The 18,503-nt window shown below is 36.6% G+C and overlaps 1 protein-coding gene and 1 long non-coding RNA gene across 4 annotated transcripts in view; one reads left to right on the forward strand and one right to left on the reverse strand.

Moving 5' to 3' along the window:
- LOC128639824 (uncharacterized) overlaps positions 1–13,913 on the forward strand; it is a 141,584-nt gene extending 127,671 nt beyond the window's left edge. For both annotated transcript variants that reach the window (XR_008399264.1, XR_008399263.1), the window contains one exon: positions 13,030–13,913. This is a non-coding gene — a long non-coding RNA (uncharacterized LOC128639824). The remainder of the gene's footprint in view (positions 1–13,029) is intronic.
- The window catches only part of CHST3 (carbohydrate sulfotransferase 3), a 161,029-nt gene continuing 152,106 nt past the window's right edge, over positions 9,581–18,503 (reverse strand). For both annotated transcript variants that reach the window (XM_053692019.1, XM_053692020.1), the window contains 2 exons: positions 18,178–18,439; positions 9,581–12,207 (listed from right to left, as the gene is read on the reverse strand). In XM_053692019.1, coding sequence (XP_053547994.1) covers positions 10,953–12,207; positions 18,178–18,314 — 1,392 coding nt within the window. In that variant the 5' untranslated portion in view covers positions 18,315–18,439 and the 3' untranslated portion in view covers positions 9,581–10,952. The remainder of the gene's footprint in view (positions 12,208–18,177; positions 18,440–18,503) is intronic.

The raw sequence follows: 18,503 nt of genomic DNA on the forward strand, positions 1-18,503 counted from the left end.
ATTACGTTTTTGTGTTGCAGTCTATTAAATAAAGATTGGTTCCGAGGAATGTGTATTTTTTGTGCTTCTGTAGTTGCTCCCATATTCTGTAGCCTGCAGATTTTGACACAATTACTTGCAGTTATTTCTTCCACATAAAAGTATTGATTGGAGGTGCAACATTGGGGTTATATACTAACAAATAAGTTGAAGGGATATAAAACCCCAAAATTTTCTTTTGTGATTCAGACAGAACATAACATTTTAAAAAAGTGTCCAAATTACTTCTATTATCAAATTTACTTTGTTCCCAAGATATTCTGTTTTGAAGAGATACCTAGGTATGCACTACATGCTGCTGACATTTAGTGCTCTTGAAAATGGATAACATTCTTACAAAAATGCTGCCATTTAGTGCTTTAGAAATGGGCCGGCTCCTAAGCTTATGTCCCTGCTTTTCAGCAAAAGATACCCGAAGAATGAAGAAAATATGATAATAGGAGTAAATTAGAAAGTTGTTTATAATCACATGCTCTATCTGAATCATGAAAGAATAAAAAAAATGGGTTTCATATTCCGTTAACTTGTATCAAATGCAATGAACACAAAATATCAATATTGGCCAATCACATTGAAATATAATAAAACTTTGAAATGTGTGATAATTGGTAAAAAGAGTGATAATTGATAATTACTTATGTTATGTATTTATTTTTTGTCTATATTAGAAGTCGTTAATATATTTTCCCCTAAAAAAGTTACAGATTGCTTTTTCTACACTTGATGGTTCCTAGTAGGCAGAATAATGTTTTCATGCTTAATAATGACACACTTGCTTGATCTATACATCTTTAATGAATATAATCATGACTGTTATGGAATGTAAAATATCCATGATAGCTTTTCCCACTAACTGCATAGGGATTTATTTCTCAGCACTCTCTCATTGCGATTTTCAAGTAAATATCACTGTGGGCATAGAAAACATGCCCATGTGCCAATATTATGTCTTCAAATGAACTGTCAGCTGAAGAATACAAAGACTGCTGCATTCAGCAAACTAAATACAACATCAACTAATCTTCACAAAAAAATGACGTTATCTAACTACTAATATACTCATGTTATCTCCTGTTTATACAGTGCATGCTCTAATTAGGGTTCCTGCTGGTGTTTTAGAATATGTGTCACATTAATATTATGACAAATCTAAACTGTTCCAGCCTAACACAAATACAGCCAGTCTATTACAGTTTAACAACTGATGTCTAATCTTTTAGTTTCTTAAAGGGATATAAAGTCAAACAGTAACGTCCTAATGTAGAAGTGTATTTATTTTCTTTTACTCTCCTGTTTGCCTATACCTGAGCTGAACAGATCCACTGGGCCTATTGGGGCAGCATATTTGTGTAGCCACCAATCACAAGCATGTACAGCTCAAGATCTGCAGTGTATTGCTGCCACAGAGCTCATATAGACAGTGCAGTTGTGTAATAACAAATACTGAATATGGCTGTGGGCATACTGTGCAAATTCAGTTCTGTGTGTGTTTCACTTCCACAAGAAGACATTCAGCTCCAAAAATAGCTTAATGCTGTCCGCAGCCCTTACTCACTCTAACATGTCTAACTTTAACTTTATTTTACCCCCTTTACAGGTAGGGACAAACAATAGTAGTACATTTTATTATGCAATTAGAGCATTTTAATAAAACATTTTAAACTTTATGTTCCTTTAAAGCTGTTGTGTAAATCATCTTCAGTTTTTTTATATTTTCAAAAACATTTTTTTGTTGTGACATTTTATTATTATTATTATTACTGTAAAACTTCAAACCAATTCCAAACCAGAAATCACTGTCCTGCTTTTTGCACTGATACAGTTTAACACATTTGAAACATTTGTATAAACGTTTGTTTGACATAAATTTGCTGAAACTGACAATAATTTGTTGTTTTTTTGCATATTGCAAAGTAAGGCTAAAATGTTCCTCGACAGTTGTTGGCTGTCCAGGTAGACTGAGGACACATAGATAAATGAAAGAATGCTAAACCCATGACATGAATGGTGTAATTATCCTTAGAAACTTATAAATGCATAAAGGTTGGGGATAGATTTGCGCCTTTACGCTCACAGCGTCACACAAACAAGCCCATTGCTGTGCTGGCCCATTCAGAGGCACAGAACTCTTTAGGGAGTTACCTGCTGGTGTCTTTTTTACACAGGGTGTATTATAGGGTTGCAATAAACTGGGGCCTTGAGACCCATCTCATTTCTAATTTATGGCTTGTAAAGACGTGTGAAGCTCTCTGAATGAGCTAAGTATGAACATACAGTGCTCTCCCTCAACCCCGAGACACAGAAACCGCTCTCTGCCAGAAAAGATCTCACTACGGTTTGCTGAGAAATATCATAAAGAAACATTTATTTTGGATGCAGTGTAGGGACGAGACGTTTTAATGTTGCAACCTAATGGATAGATTCATTTGTATAAATATTACATTCCCTGCCTTTCAATTTTAGTATCTTTGGTTTAGATATATTACATATAATAATAAATATCTAATTATAATTTCCCTAGCCAGTAGAATATAATTAACTGCAATAATTGTATATATTTTTTAGGTTTCTGTTCTGTTAATACTTCCAGTACAATTAAAAGCTACACAAATAAATACAAAATAAAAACAAAGATAAAAAGACAGTAAAATCAAAATTAAACTTTCAGTATTCAGATACAGCATGCAATTTTACACAGCTTTCCAATATACTTCAATTATCTAATAAGCTTTGTTCTCTTGGTATAATTAGTTTAAAAGTATACATAGAAATAGCCGTGCACTACTGGAAGATAAATGCTGATTGGTGAATGGTGACTGTACATATATACCTCTTGTCATTGGCTCACTCAATGTGATCAGCTAGCTCCCAGTAGTGCATTCTTGCTTCTTCAATAAAGGATGCCAAGAAGATTAAGCAAAATTGTTAATAAAAGTAAAATGGAAAATTGTTTAAAATTGTATGTTCGATCTGATTCATGAAAGAAGAATTGTGTTTCATGTCCCTTTAATGCATTGCAACAAGAAACTGATGTTGAGCCAATGACTGGGCGTGTTCTGTTCAGTAGCTGCAATACGTCCTGTAATGTTTGCATTAGAAAGTGAATTGAGAATGGATCTGCAAATCTTTATTTTGGTCCAACGCCTCCTTAAAATAATGTTCATAATAATGTGTGTGTAGTGTGTGTGTGTAAGCACCCATATGTATGTGTGTAGTGTGTATGTGTATATATGTGTGTATCGTTTGCATGTTTATGTGTGTGTAGTATGTATGTGTGTTTGTGCATGTATTGTATGTGTGTTTGTGTAGTTTGCATGTTTATGTGTGTGTGGAGTTTGTATGTGTGTTTGTGTGTGTAAGCACCCATATGTATGTGTGTAGTGTGTATGTGCATATATGTGTGTATCGTTTGCATGTTTATGTGTGTGTAGTATGCATGTGTGTTTGTGCATGTATTGTATGTGTGTTTGTGTAGTTTGCATGTTTATGTGTGTGTAGTTTGTATGTGTGTTTGTGTGTGTAAGCACCCATATGTATGTGTGTAGTGTGTATGTGTATATATGTGTGTATTGTATATATGTGTTTGTGTGTGTAAGCACCCATATGTGTAGTGTGTATGTGTATATATATATGTGTATTGTGTGTTTGTGTGTGTAAGCACCAATATGTATGTGTGTAGTGTGTATGTGTATATATGTGTGTATCGTTTGCATGTTTATGTGTGTGTAGTATGTATGTGTGTTTGTGCATGTATTGTATGTGTGTTTGTGTACTTTGCATGTTTATGTGTGTATAGTATGTATGTGTGTTTATGCTTTTATTGTATGTGTGTTTGTGTAGTTTGCATGTTTATGTCTGTGTGTAGTTTGTATGTGTGTTTGTGTGTGTAAGCACCCATATGTATGTGTGTAGTGTGTATGTGTATATATGTGTGTATCATTTGCATGTTTATGTGTGTGTAGTATGTATGTGTGTTTGTGCATGTATTGTATGTGTGTTTGTGTAGTTTGCATGTTTATGTGTGTGTGTAGTTTGTATGTGTGTTTGTGTGTGTAAGCACCCATATGTATGTGTGTAGTGTGTATGTGTATATATGTGTGTATTGTATATATGTGTGTTTGTGTGTGTAAGCACCCATATGTATGTGTGTAGTGTGTATGTGTATATATGTGTGTATTGTATATATGAGTGTTTGTGTGTGTAAGCACCCATATGTATGTGTGTATGTGTATATTGTTTGTTTGTTTGTGTAGTTTGCATGTTTATGTGTGTGTAGTATGTATGTGTGTTTGTGCATGTAAGTATGCATATGTATGTGTGTAGTGTGTATATGTGTGTATTGTATGTATGTTTGTGTATTTTATATAGTGATATGCCAATATGTATGTACTCTGTGTGTCCTATTGTATGTATGTGTGTGTAGATTGCATGCTTAAGTGTGTGTAGTGTGTATGTGTATATGTGTGTATTGTATGAATGTTTGTGTATGTATGTGTGTAGTGTGCATTTTATATAGTGTTATGTCTATATGTATTTACTCTGTGTGTCTATTGTATATACTGTATGTGTGTGTAGTGTATTTGTGTATAGTGTGTATGTATATATCACAGGTGTGTATAGATGTGTGTGTTTGTTTTGCATCTATGTGTTGTGTGTGTGTGTAATCTGTGTTTGTAGCGAGTATAGGGTTGTGTATAGGTGTATGTGTGTGTAGTGTATTTGTGTATAGTGTGTATGTATATATCACAGGTGTGTATAGATGTGTGTGTTTGTTTTGCATCTATGTGTACATTGTGTGTGTGTGTAATCTGTGTTTGTAGCGAGTATAGGGTTGTGTATAGGTGTATGTATATATCACAGGTGTGTATAGATGTGTGTGTTTGTTTTGCATCTATGTGTTGTGTGTGTGTGTAATCTGTGTTTGTAGCGAGTATAGGGTTGTGTATAGGTGTATGTGTGTGTAGTGTATTTGTGTATAGTGTGTATGTATGTGTGTAGTGTGCATTTTATATAGTGTTATGTCTATATGTATTTACTCTGTGTGTCTATTGTATATACTGTATGTGTGTGTAGTGTAATTGTGTATAGTGTGTATGTATATATCACAGGTGTGTATAGATGTGTGTGTTTGTTTTGCATCTATGTGTTGTGTGTGTGTGTAATCTGTGTTTGTAGCGAGTATAGGGTTGTGTATAGGTGTATGTGTGTGTAGTGTACTTGTGTATAGTATGTATGTATATATCACAGGTGTGTATAGATGTGTGTGTTTGTTTTGCATCTATGTGTACATTGTGTGTGTGTGTAATCTGTGTTTGTAGCGAGTATAGGGTTGTGTATAGGTGTATGTGTGTGTAGTGTATTTGTGTATAGGTGTATGTATATATCACAGGTGTGTATAGATGTGTGTGTTTGTAGCGAGTATAGGGTTGTGTATAGGTGTATGTTTGTGTAGTGTATTTGTGTATAGGTGTATGTATATATCACAGGTGTGTATAGATGTGTGTGTTTGTAGCGAGTATAGGGTTGTGTATAGGTGTATGTGTGTGTAGTGTATTTGTGTATAGGTGTATGTATATATCACACGTGTGTATAGATGTGTGTGTTTGTAGCGAGTATAGGGTTGTGTATAGGTGTATGTTTGTTTCATAATCCTAAATGTTCAGCCTCATCACAGTGTGCAATTTTAAAAGTCACTTCTAGGAAGAAACAAACTTGGTGATAGCTGTTACCGCTTGAATGATATAATTACAGGTTGCTAAGTAGAGAGGAAACCTCTCAAATACATTCCTTAAAATCATCACAATCCACTACAAAGACCTGTGTTTAAAGGAATTGACATTAATCTACTTCCCTTGTGATAATCTTTTGTAACAAATTAGACATGAATGATTCAGTAGCAATGTGCAACCAAATTTAATTTTAAATTAGACTGTAAATGTTTTTTTTAAATCTATTAAAGCAAGTTTGTACTTGTCACCCTTGCACTACCCCACCTGTCTGTTTAAACCCTTGTCTGATAGAGGGAATGACAACGTACTGCATTAAAGAGACATTACTGTCTAATAATGACATTCTCTAATGTGTTACAGCAGCTTATTCCTGCACTATTGTTTGCACAGAAAGTCAACCATAGGTAAAGTCACCTCCAAAGCAGCAGTGCACATCTGATTGTCAGCGAAACATAACTGGTGATAGGAGGCTATGAACATATGCAACCCCTGGTTGGCTTATTAGCTGTGTTACTTATCAGTAATGCATTGCCACCCCAGAAATGGCATTAAAAGGGCAGTAAACATCTTGCAATTATAACATTGTTCTAGTTTTCCGCTAGATTAACATATCCCCAGAGTTTTAGAACAGATTAACACTTTGTTTGCTGCAAATGCTTTTCAATGTTCAGGTTCCAACTACCTCTTTCCTTTTTTTGAAGAAGCCAATCCAGAGTTGAGTCTGGAGACAAAGGGGCTTGTCACAAAATGTGCATAGATTGTCTTCAGCAGAAAGGATAAGATAACAAACTGCAAATAAGGGAGATACATGTGGCAAGATAGGCTTGTGATGTCTGTTATGTGCTCAGTCAGTTTTCAGGACTGGAAAATCCACATTTTATCATTTAAATAATAGGAAATAGGGGAAACTAAATAATGAAAGTATATTGCAAAGTTGATTTATTACACATAATTAAGCATTTTTTATTACAGTCTTAAAGTGTTTACTGCTACCTCTGCCTTTGCATGGGTTAAACACACAGCTCTGTGCAATTTATAGTGTAGTAATAACAGGCTCTATTGCATTACATCACTTTATTATTGCCTTTTTATGCCCCTTTAAGTCTTTGGGTTATGGCTTTCTAAAAGCTAGAAAAACATACCTCATAGTCTCTTAAATTTCACACTACAACACACTTAAAGGTCACTCACTTTTATATGGTACACACTTCCTAATGTTCCTCATTGCTCAGCATCTACACCGCTCTAAATATGCTAGATTGTAAGCTCTGCTGACCAGAAACCCCCACATCAGTATTCAGTGTGTGCAGTTATGTCCGTCTCTATTATATCACTGCATAAGTAAATGTTTATTGTATAATCACAGTTGAAATGTTTCCCTAACCATCAACCTTTGTAACAAGAACAGATTTAGGATTTTATCATGGGATTAAAGGGACATTGTACAATGTAATTTTCTCCCCTTAAAGGGACATGACACAGAATGTTTTTTTTCTTTCATGATTCAGATAGAGCATGTAGTTTCAAATAACCTATTGAATGATAAGTTAATAATAATAAATAAATAACTTAATTTCTAATATCTTATTTGTTTCTTTATCTTTTTAGATTTTTGTTGAAAGCATTCCTAGGTAGACTCAGAAGCTGATGATTGGTGGCTGCACTTTTATGCCTCTTGTAATTGCCTTTCAGCTAGCTCCCAGTAGCACATTAATGCTCTTTCAACAAAGGATACCAAGAGAATGAAGCAAATTAGATCAAATAAGTAAATACATTTTTTTATTTAAATTGTATGATCTATCTGAATCATGGAAGAAAAATGTGGGTTTTCATGTCCCTTTATTGTGTTCCCACTGGTCCATTTTACCTGCTGGGATGCATTTAATTCTTTGCAAACAGCTCCTTTACCTTTATTTTCTATTTGACTTAGTTACTTTTGCCTGTTGTATTCCCAATTGTACTGAACATATGAATGACAAACATTTCATCTGTAGAAAAGCTATGTAAACAGGATATGATATCACTAATTAATCTCCCAGTGTGGGGTAAAAGTGAGAAAGAAATGTATCTAAAATGTCTGGTTGTGCTTATTCAATCCCCAGCCATAATTATCATTTCAATACCTAACATTAGCACTCTGGCTTTACCTGCAGGCTCAGTCAGTTGTTATGGGCATTTCATGGAGAACAACAGGTGATGGTTTTTAATGATTTGATTTAAAGTTTTGAATTGTTGTCTGTAATATTTTGTTCTAGACTGAAGTGTATCATCCATAACCCAGTTGAAAAGGCATAATCTGATGTTCTAACTAAACAATTGGCCTTTAATACGCCCATATGTCTTCAGTGTAAAAAACCCACACTTTCATTTGCATACTGAATGCAGAGGACAAGCATCTGAACTCTAGTGTGTGATGTGCAAGCTCTACCAGCAGGGGGCAGAGAGGAGGGAGGAGCAAGTCCTCAGACTCCAGCACTAGCCAAATGGTATTTTTCTTTATTCTACTTGGCTTAAAGGGACAGTAAATACCTTGTGTAATGAGACAGCTTTGTAATATATTTTCATTTTTATTTTGTCCCTTTTCATGTAATTTAGCCCTGAAAACTGAACAGTTTCTAATTCTAAGAACTTAAAATGCACCTGCTGAATTCTCAAGGCTATAACCTGGCTACATATCTGTCTCTAATTGGCTTTATCAGATAAGCAATTAAATGTATACTAACATTATGACAGTAACTAGCCTTGTTGTCTGTGTACTAAAGCTCAGATTGGCTCCTCCAAATAAGGGAAATGGGTGGAGTTTGGCAATTAAAAACTAATTGCAATAAAAAAGGATGTTAGACTAATTACAAGGTTTACTGTCCCTTTACATTTCAAGGGATTAGCAATACTAAAAATGTTGCCACCACACAGCTACTTTATCAGGGACAGTAGTGAATAAATATTGTTTTACACGCACACACACATATATATATATATATATATATATATATATATATATATATATATATATATACACAGTATATATATATTACGGGTAAAGTCAGATATCCAGGTAATCCTAAAATTAGCCGGGTAAAACTGACATTACCCCAGTGGCTGTGGGTAAAGCACAATGTAAGATCATACATCGTACTTTAACAGTGTAATCCTAGGATTACCCAAACACTTCTTGATAAAGCTACCTGCTTGCTTAAAGTTAATCACATCGTTCAGCTGATCACAGCGCTCATAAAAGCTACAGAACCTAATCACTAACCACACATATATACTGTGCACTGTAATTCCCCCATCTTAACAAAAAAAAATTGGGCATCCACCCCAAGTGATCCTTGGGGAATGGGATTTACGAAGGGGGCTTCGCACCCTTTGAAACCCCCAAGCAGAGGCAAAAAAGATAGTGAAGACAAGCATTAGCTTTATCCAGAAGCATTACCCAATATCTGACTTTACCCGTATATACTTTACATCCTTTCAAACATTGACTGCTAAACTGTTGGGACTGGGATGCTCAGGATGATGTCTGGAAGGTCCAGGAGGTGTCAAAGCATTGTGTGGGCATTTTGGGGAAACTGAGACACTGGTAAGGTGAGGTTGGAGTTAGAATGATTCAGGAGCTTTGTTAGACCTAGATTTGCATTTGGTGGTGTGGTTTACCATATCCACAATTTCCTAAAACTAGATAATTAGTTAGACAGAGGAACAGAGCTCCCACCCACAAGATGATAATGTCACCAAATTCAGAATGGTTGGGAATTCTGTTTCTGGCTTCACTTGGCACATAAGGAAGCACATAGCATGCTATGGAACAGTTTGTATAGTTATATTGTATTTTATTTTGCATGTTTATAAATAAATAAATGAATTAGTGCACCTCCAATTAACACATAATATGTATATATATTAAGAAAAAAACACAAGAAACAACCAGACTAGAGGTGGCACTGCTTTTAGATTTCATTAGGTTTGGGGCAGCTGTTTTTTGTAAACCTCTATTCAATAGATTTAACCCTTTTCTTCCAGAGAGAAAGGCAGTCAAATTCAGTTTACACTTAATGAACCCATTGTCAGTAACTGTATATACTAAGCCACAAAATAACCCAACACTAATAACATTAAATGACTGCAATGAAGCAATTATAAATGTTTGGGCTAGTCCAGCTGCCCTCTACCCCCCTCTAAAAGCAGCCATACTAGAAAGGGTTCATTATCTATTTACAGTCTCGCTGTGGGGACAGGTGAGAGGTCTGCTTCCACTTTATGAAGTGTTAGAAAAACTGGTGCTGAGAAACCAGGTGGAGCCTTTCAAAGCCACAAGCTAAATCTTGCTTTAGACTATCATTTGCATTCACATGCAGAATCATAACTAACTTTTTAGGGATCATTTAGGAAGTAGAACGAATTAAATAGCAGACCAGAGGCCTAGAGTAAGACACAATATTTTCCTTGGTGCAGCTTGGAGTGTTGAGGATTGGCTATTGCAGTTTTGCCTTATTTTTATTTTCAAGTGCAGAAATGGTGCGTGCACACTCCTGTTCAAATGCATTGCATTCAAATGTGCACAGCCCATTCAGTGTGTTATATATGTAAAACATACAAGGTTTAGAAGTATCATTACTGATTTAGGGTCCCTGTAGGTCAAGCAACATATGTTTTCTTGGAAACAATTTTATCCTCAGAATCATGCTAAAGTTTGTGCTTTTAAATGGTAAAGCTTGACTGTCCGGCATTTTTAGCTGAATATTAAAGTTTTTTTGTACACAAAAAAGCCCTATAATTTATTTGTCTCTTTGGGTCTGTTCTTAGTGCAGAAATCTTAATCTTAGTGTGTATTTGGGAAATGCATCTTAGATAATAAAAAAAGACACTGGGTTCTCTCTGGTCAGTAATACGTATAGCTGAGTAGTCAGGTTTTTAGTTTTGTTTTTATAAATCAGCAGGAACCATCTCCTTTTAGACAAAATATAGAAACCAGCCTTTCAATATCTTCCTGACACTGCAGAATGAACAAACCTTCCTAATTTAGGAAGTAAATGAATAGAAAATGCACTATGGCATTTTTAAGATGGTACATTGCGGCTCAGCAGTTGCAAAATTGTCCTTCCCATCTCTCTGTTTCAAGCACTTTTTTCAATGGCAGTTTTTTTTTCACTCAAACATATAAATAAGTTAAATAGAATAATATTACGTAACCCAGAAGTTAACCCTTTCTTCTAGCAAGCTAATGGAACGGTTTGTTAGCATTTCTGCATCATTAGCCAGCTTATAACCAAATAATTCCATTCCTGGCTTACAGACATCCTGCACCACTTGAGCTAATTTGTAGGGTATGCTCAAGCGCCATTTGTCAAACTGCTCAGAAGAGTTTTTTTGAGTAGAGTAGATGCCATTACCGTCTTGGGAGGCTTGGGTATTTTTGATAATCCATTCCTCTACCTGGGGTGTCATGGTAACACCTGCAAACTTGTACATCTCTTTGGCTTTTTGCAGTGGGGACCTCGCAATATCTTCATATCGTATCAACATGTAGCGACCACGAAGCCAACTTGGCTGCCTTAGGCCAAGCTCTGCAGATGTACGGATGCTCTCACAGTTGCCTCTTAACTTTTGGACTTCATCTTCACGAATGGGAGCTGCTCCCTCCAGTGCCCATTTTTTCCATGACTCATATTTGCCTGAGAATGCTACCATACGAGATGCCAGAACAGCTCTTGGGTCCCGCACCAACTGTATTATCCTCATATCCAGACGAGGGTCTTCAACAAGAGTACGCAGGTATTCCAGTTGATGGATACGTACTGCTTTAATAGCTATATGGTCTTTTTTCATACATGCCTCCATTGCTAAGGTCATATTCAGTGGACCACATCTGCGATTTTTGCAGTGATACTTCTCAAACATTTTTTTGACAAATGGGGTACAGACAGGTTCTTCACATAAGGATTTGCTGGAACCTCTACGAAACATAAATCGAGTGAGGTGGTTTTCAGGAGGTGGTGAGATAAAATTTTCCAAAATGTGAAGATCACACAAAAGAAGCTGTTGAAGGACATCCCTGTAGACGATGGCTGAACCCACCGCATTAGACCCAATAGATTCAAAAGATACAGTTCTTTCAATATGCCAAAGAGGTTCAAAGAGATAGAAGATGTTTCCTTGTTGGTTAAAGAATTCACCCACAAAAGATGAACCTGTACGTGTGGTGGCCATAAGGAGAATATGTCGACGTTGAGATTTGGGAAAGTCTTGAGGGAATGGGTTGTTGCCTCCGAGTTGTAGAGTCACATTCACCAACTGTGTCCTGAGTTGTGAGAAGGCAGAGTCCAATTCACTAAGGGACAGCAATGATCCATTCTCTGAGTAAACAACATTAGTATCTGTGCTGTTCACCTCATACAAGCTTTGGGGCATTTGCTTTAGGTTAAGTTTATCCGAAACCCTGCAAAATAAAGACAAATGGCATTTATTAGGCTACATAAGCAATTGAAGCACTGCTACATGAATCATGTTATAATTAAAAATACAGTAATGTGATGATTCTAGCCCACATCCCTCATGTGTAACACAAATGTCACTCTCTCTTTTTCATTATGCTGTTTCGTGACTTGCAGTTTTTTTTATTTATTTATTTGCAGAATTAATTCTCTTGACATCATTGAACATTTATTCAGACAACTGTAAGTTTATCCTCAAATAGTAATGTTTCTGGGGGTCCCAGGTGTGTGCTCCGCACCCCTAATTATTATTATAGCACCCAAAAATATAAACAGCCATAATTTGCAAGACCTGTTTAAAGGGACATATACTATAAAACATTCTCCCCTTTAATGTATTCCAAATCATACATTTCTCCTCCTTTCTTCATTATCTTGATATCTTTATTTGAAAAGCAAGAATGTAAGTTTAGATGCCGGCCCATTTTTGGTGAACATCCTGGGTTGTCCTTGCTGATTGGACAGCACCAATAAACAAGTGCTGTCCAGTTTACTGAAACAAAAATTGGCTGGCTCCTTAGCTTAGATGCCTTCTTTTTCAAATAAAGATAGCAAGAGAACAAATAAAAATTGATAATAGGAGTAAATTAGAAATTTGCTTAAAATTGCATGCTCTAGGCTCTATCTGAATCACGAAAGAAAAAAAATGGGTCCAGTGTCCCTTTAAAAGGGTTTTTCCTGCAGCAGATTTGAATATAATAAAGACTTACTAGTTGCTTCCCTGAATACATTGTTCCTTAATAATAAATATCTTGATATATTTGCAGACTTTTGCTATGAGAACGGACATCCCCAGATGCTTCCCTTTAAGAGTTTCCAGGGACAATTAGTACCACCACTCAAGACAATGTACAGACTCATTTTTGGGGATTACGCCATCCTCATTTTGCCATCTGGTGCGAGGGGAGTACAGCAGCATATCCTACCCAATTAGCTATTAATCTAATCAACGGAATTATTCATCTGACCGGAGAAAGCAAACGGAACATTTGTAGCAGCTGCTGAAGCACAAGTTGTCTCCTTACCCACTGTCACCCTCACATCTGCAGTCACCCACACCCATCACATATCCCCACCCATATCCCCAAGTCTGCAAGACATATTACAATACACCAGGAGGAAAATATAACCCTTCTTTATCTAAATGGGTAGGAGAAGCCAGTTATAGTTGTTGTTGCAAGAAATGTGGTTTCCAAAAATATGCATAATTATGTGTATTTATGTCTCTGAAAGGAACATTCTAGAGTAAAGAAATGATCTACTTCCGCAATTTATGTTTGAAGGGAGATTGTACTGAATATGTCTCCTTTAATATGCTCCTATTGATCCAGTTTACCTGCTGGAGTGTATAAAATTGTTTATAAATAGCTCTTTCAACTTTATTTTGTTATTTGGAATAGCCACTTAAGTCCCCTATGAAAATTTCAGTAATGTAGTATTGGTTATAGAAAAGTTATGTAAACAAGATATAGCATTAGAAATCAATCTCACAGTGGGGGTGCGGTATGTGAGAGTGAACCCTGTCTATTTGAAAGAGTACTCCTGTAGCATCTTTGAATACAATAAACACTTATTAGCTGATTGCCTGAATATATTGTACCTTTAAGGGAATTCTCTTATTCACAATAAAAAACAAATTATTAAACATGTATATCCAGAGATCTTGAGTGCCTTTCTTGAACAGTAAATACATACTTATTGCTGGATACTTACATATGCTCTAGCTAATTGGTTCATTGTCCTTCTCAAAAGTTTGATTGCATTCCACCTGGATGTGTGACTTACACATTTAACCCCCTTTGCAGGAGTTAAACAAGTGAACAATGACAAATTAATTTAAATAGAAATTATTCTAACAAAAGAGGGTATTCACATTTACTTTAGGATGCCCCTTTAAAAAATATAAAGGATAACTAGGTATATACAGACAAAGCAATGTCATTAATTATAAAGTTGTGCCTACTAGATAGTTTTTTTGGAGGTCTGTTATAAACTTTTTTAATGTTAGAAATCTATAAAGTCTATTAACAAGCAACATGACACCCGCAATGACAGGCGCCAAATGGCTGTGTGTAGCAAAAGCTTTCACTAAAGGATAAACAGCCCCTACTTGTCATCAAACAATTCCCAGTCAGCTATGTGCTAATATAATAATACTGTCTAATGGGGGCACATCTCAAGAGTCGTCAACATTTCCCAGCAGGAACCACTGTAAACATACACTGAAAACTGCATTTAAAGTGACAGTGTACTCTAAATCTTTATCCCCTTTAATGTGTTCCCAATTATCCATTTTACCTGGTGGAGAGTATTAAATTGTTTAAACATAGCTCATTTTACCTTTATATAGGTGTTTGATATAGCTGCTTTTGCCTGTGGTGTCCCTTACTATACAGAATGTTTCTTTATTTAAAGGGACAGTCTACTCCAAAAATGTTATTGTTTAAAAAGATAGATAATCCCTTTATTACCCATTCTCCAATTTTGCATAACCAACACGGTTATATTAATATACTTTTTACCTCTGTGATTACCTTGTATCTAAGCCTCTGCAGACTGCCCCCTTATCTGTTATATTAATATACTTTTTACCTCTGTGATTACCTTGCATTTAAGCCTCTGCAGACTGCCCTCTTATCTCAGTGCTATTTACAGACTTGCATTTTAGCTCATTAGTGCTGACTCATGAATAACTCCACAGGAGTGAGCACAATGTTATCTATATCGCACACATGAATGAGCAGTGTTGTGGTTGTGAAAAGCTATAAAAATGCACCGTGATAAAGGCGGCCTGTAGCAGCTTAGAAACAGGCAGACATTTAGAGGTTTAAAGGTAAAGTAAATTAATATAACAATGTTAGTTGTGCGAAGTTGGGGAATGGGTAGTAAAGGGTTTATTTATCTTTTTAAACTATAAACATTTTGGAGTAGGCTGTCCCTTTAAGTAATGACTCTAGAAAAACTTGGTAAACAGAGCCAGCAGAAGAATTTACACTCCCATTGAGGGTTAGGAGAGCTAAGTAATAAAATGTTATTTTTCAATTGTTCTTTCTATGTATTGGGCTTTGGTATACAGCCAGAGATAATATAAAGTAGCATGTGTGTGTACAGAAAGTAATAAAATATGATCTGATTTTTCTGCAAGTTCAACTATTTCATATACAAAAATAAACCTACAGAAGCTATTACTCATACATTTTATACTCTACAGCTGGTTTAACACATTAAGGGCAAATCAATCTTACAGTACATTACCTGGATATCTGACTTTATGTTACAGGTAAAGTCAGATATCCGGGTAATCCTAAAATTACTCGGGTAAAACTGGCATTACCCAGCGGCTCTGGGTAAAGCCCAATGTAAAATCATACATCTGGCTTTACTAGGATTACCCAAACGCTCCTGGATAAAGCTTCACACATATACAGTATATGGTGCACTGTAATTCCCCCATCTTCACAATTTTTTCTACCTCTGCCTAGGGGGTTCAAGGGGGTCACCCCGCCAATCCTCTGGCATCCAGCCCAAGTGAACCTTGGGAATGAGGTTTACAAGGGGTGCTTTCCCCCCCTTAAACCCCCCAGGCGGAGGCAAAAAAGATAGTAAAGATGAGGGAATTACAGTGCATCTTATAAAATTTTACAACACCGGCTTCTGGATTATGTGTGGGTTATAAGAAGTAATAAGCAAAATGGCTGCAGATAGCGATGTCCGTGCTGTTTTTAAACAGCATTTATAGCTTTATCCAGAAGTGTTTGAGTAATCCTAGGATTACCCGGGTAAAGCCAGATGTATGATCTTACATTGGGCTGTACCCAGAGCGGCTAGGTAATGTCAGTTTTACCCGGGTGATTTTAGGATTACCCGATTTCTGACTTTACCCGTAACATTTGTTTATATATTATTAAGGGAGGTTGTTGAACATTTCATTGTTGTTGTTTGAGTTTGAGGACGGGGGTAAAACCCCAAAACGTCACTCTGTTTGAATAAAGTTTTTTGCCACTTCAAACCCGGTGAGTGCCTGCTTTTGTTGGAGGTATATATATATATATATATATATATATATATATATATATATATTCTGTATACTGTCAGTATTTAAGCATCTTATTTCTATTAACCCCCAGATTACAGAGATTTAACTTTCTTATTGCCAAACAGTGCACTGCAATAATATAACCTCAACATTACCAGCAATCTTATATTACCAATAACACATTCAGTGAAGAGATTTAACCTTCTCACTGATATAAATCCACCCCAATATAACCCATATCACAGAGCAGTATTTAAAGCTATCATTTATTTTCCTCTATTCTAATTTTACACAATTATGCACTCTCCCCCTTCATTTATCAAGGGGTCGGAGCCCAGTTGACTGCAGGTTTGCATAAGTGAACCTGTACCTGAGATTTAAGAAGCAGCGGTCATCAGAACGCTGCTTCTTAAACCACTTCACCATATGTTATGCGGTATATGTCAGGCCCCCCAGATTTTTCTCACCGGGGAGATTAACGGACCTTGCTCACACACTATTGGCTGTGTGCGATCAGGGGGCGGCATTGCACTCTAGCTATAGGGGCCGAATTATCAAGCTCTGAATGGAGCTTGATGCCCCTGTTTCTGCGCGAGCCTTCAGGATCGCCGGAAACAGCAGTTATGAAGCAGCGGTCTAAAGACTGCTGCTCCATAACTTGTCTGCCTGCTATGAGGCGGCGGACATCAATCTGCCCGATCTTGGCTGACTGACACCCCCTGCTAGCGGCGAATCTGCAGGGGGCGGCATTGCACAAGCAGTTCACAAGAACTGTTTGTGTAATGATAAATGCCGACAGCATATCGTGTGCGGCAGACATAATTTGCTACATCGTATCATGTCCACTCACACATTAATAAATAGGCCCCATAGTGTGTAATGTTAAATGTGGGCAGAGTACTGCTGAACGCTAGATGCGAAGCCGGGCGGACAGGGGCAAAGATGTATGCCCCTGTTTACATTACTTTCTTATCTGGTCCAAATTTTTGCAGTTGTAATCTGTACATCTCATCCCTTAGCCTCTCCTGTCCTCACATGAAATAACATGTCTTCCCCTGTTCCTAGCCAAATAATGCAGCAATGTAGCCACAAACCATAATCTTAATTTTTCACTCTCCACTTTCTTTTACTGGCTACTGGGGATTTATTTCCATCAACTGAACATCCATATTCCCATACACAAAGAAAAAAGGATTTAAAGGACGAGTAAATACTATAGATTTGTGTAATCAGCATAAAAATGCATGATAACAAAACAATTCAATAACACACACAACAATGTCTGAACTCCCGCACTACATATTACGTATGTGTTTAACATAGGTCCCACATGTGAGCTCACAGGCAGGAGCTGTGTGGTTTGTGCAATTTCCTCTCATGATTGCCATGTACCGCTTAGAACCTATAATATTTATGGATCCAGAGCAGGACGTTACTTATGTGTTTATTCCCTTTGAATAGATAGCTATTAATGAAAACATGACACACTCTAATCAGTTATAGATATCATTTTTGCACTATCTATTTACATTACACATTTATCTTCATATGACCCCTGATGTCTTGGACAGGTATAAATTATTCACCCATACACCCCAGGTGGGCTCCTTTATGGCACCTCTAGATGTCTGTATATTTTTGTTGCCCACAACCCCCAAGGGTAATGTGGTATTTAAACCTACATACAGTTTTGCATTAACCCCAGATAAAGGAATGGGTATTGATGCCATGGTGCACAAAGCAAGTGCTGTGGTAGTGCCGGGGGATGCCTGTCCTCAAAATCTGCCACCATGGCTGGGTATAGATCTTGTGTACCTAGTTGTCAATATGTACAAGTTTTTAAACCTTTTGTCAGTGTTGATTTTTATCCAGCACTTACTTTGAAATGATCTTGTTTTCTTTTTCAATGATGACAAGAACCACCACAAACCCCAGGAAAAGTGCATATTTGGCCTTCATTCTGACAGAGCGCAGCACATCTCGCAAATCCATGGGCATGATGGGTAATTTATCCATGGCACAGACAAATGGTCAGTGTTCCCTTGCTCTGTTTGTTCTGATGTGACAATTCACCAGCACCTTCATTCAGAAGACATTGATGTGTGGGTCATTTTCCTTAGAGATTGAGTGACGTTTTTTTCCTATGGGAAAAAAAAAGAATAGAAAAAAACATTAAAGAAGTAAAGGACATTTACAAATCTGTAA

The sequence above is a fragment of the Bombina bombina genome, chromosome 9 (assembly GCF_027579735.1).
Source record: "Bombina bombina isolate aBomBom1 chromosome 9, aBomBom1.pri, whole genome shotgun sequence".
NCBI classification, from domain to species: domain Eukaryota; kingdom Metazoa; phylum Chordata; class Amphibia; order Anura; family Bombinatoridae; genus Bombina; species Bombina bombina.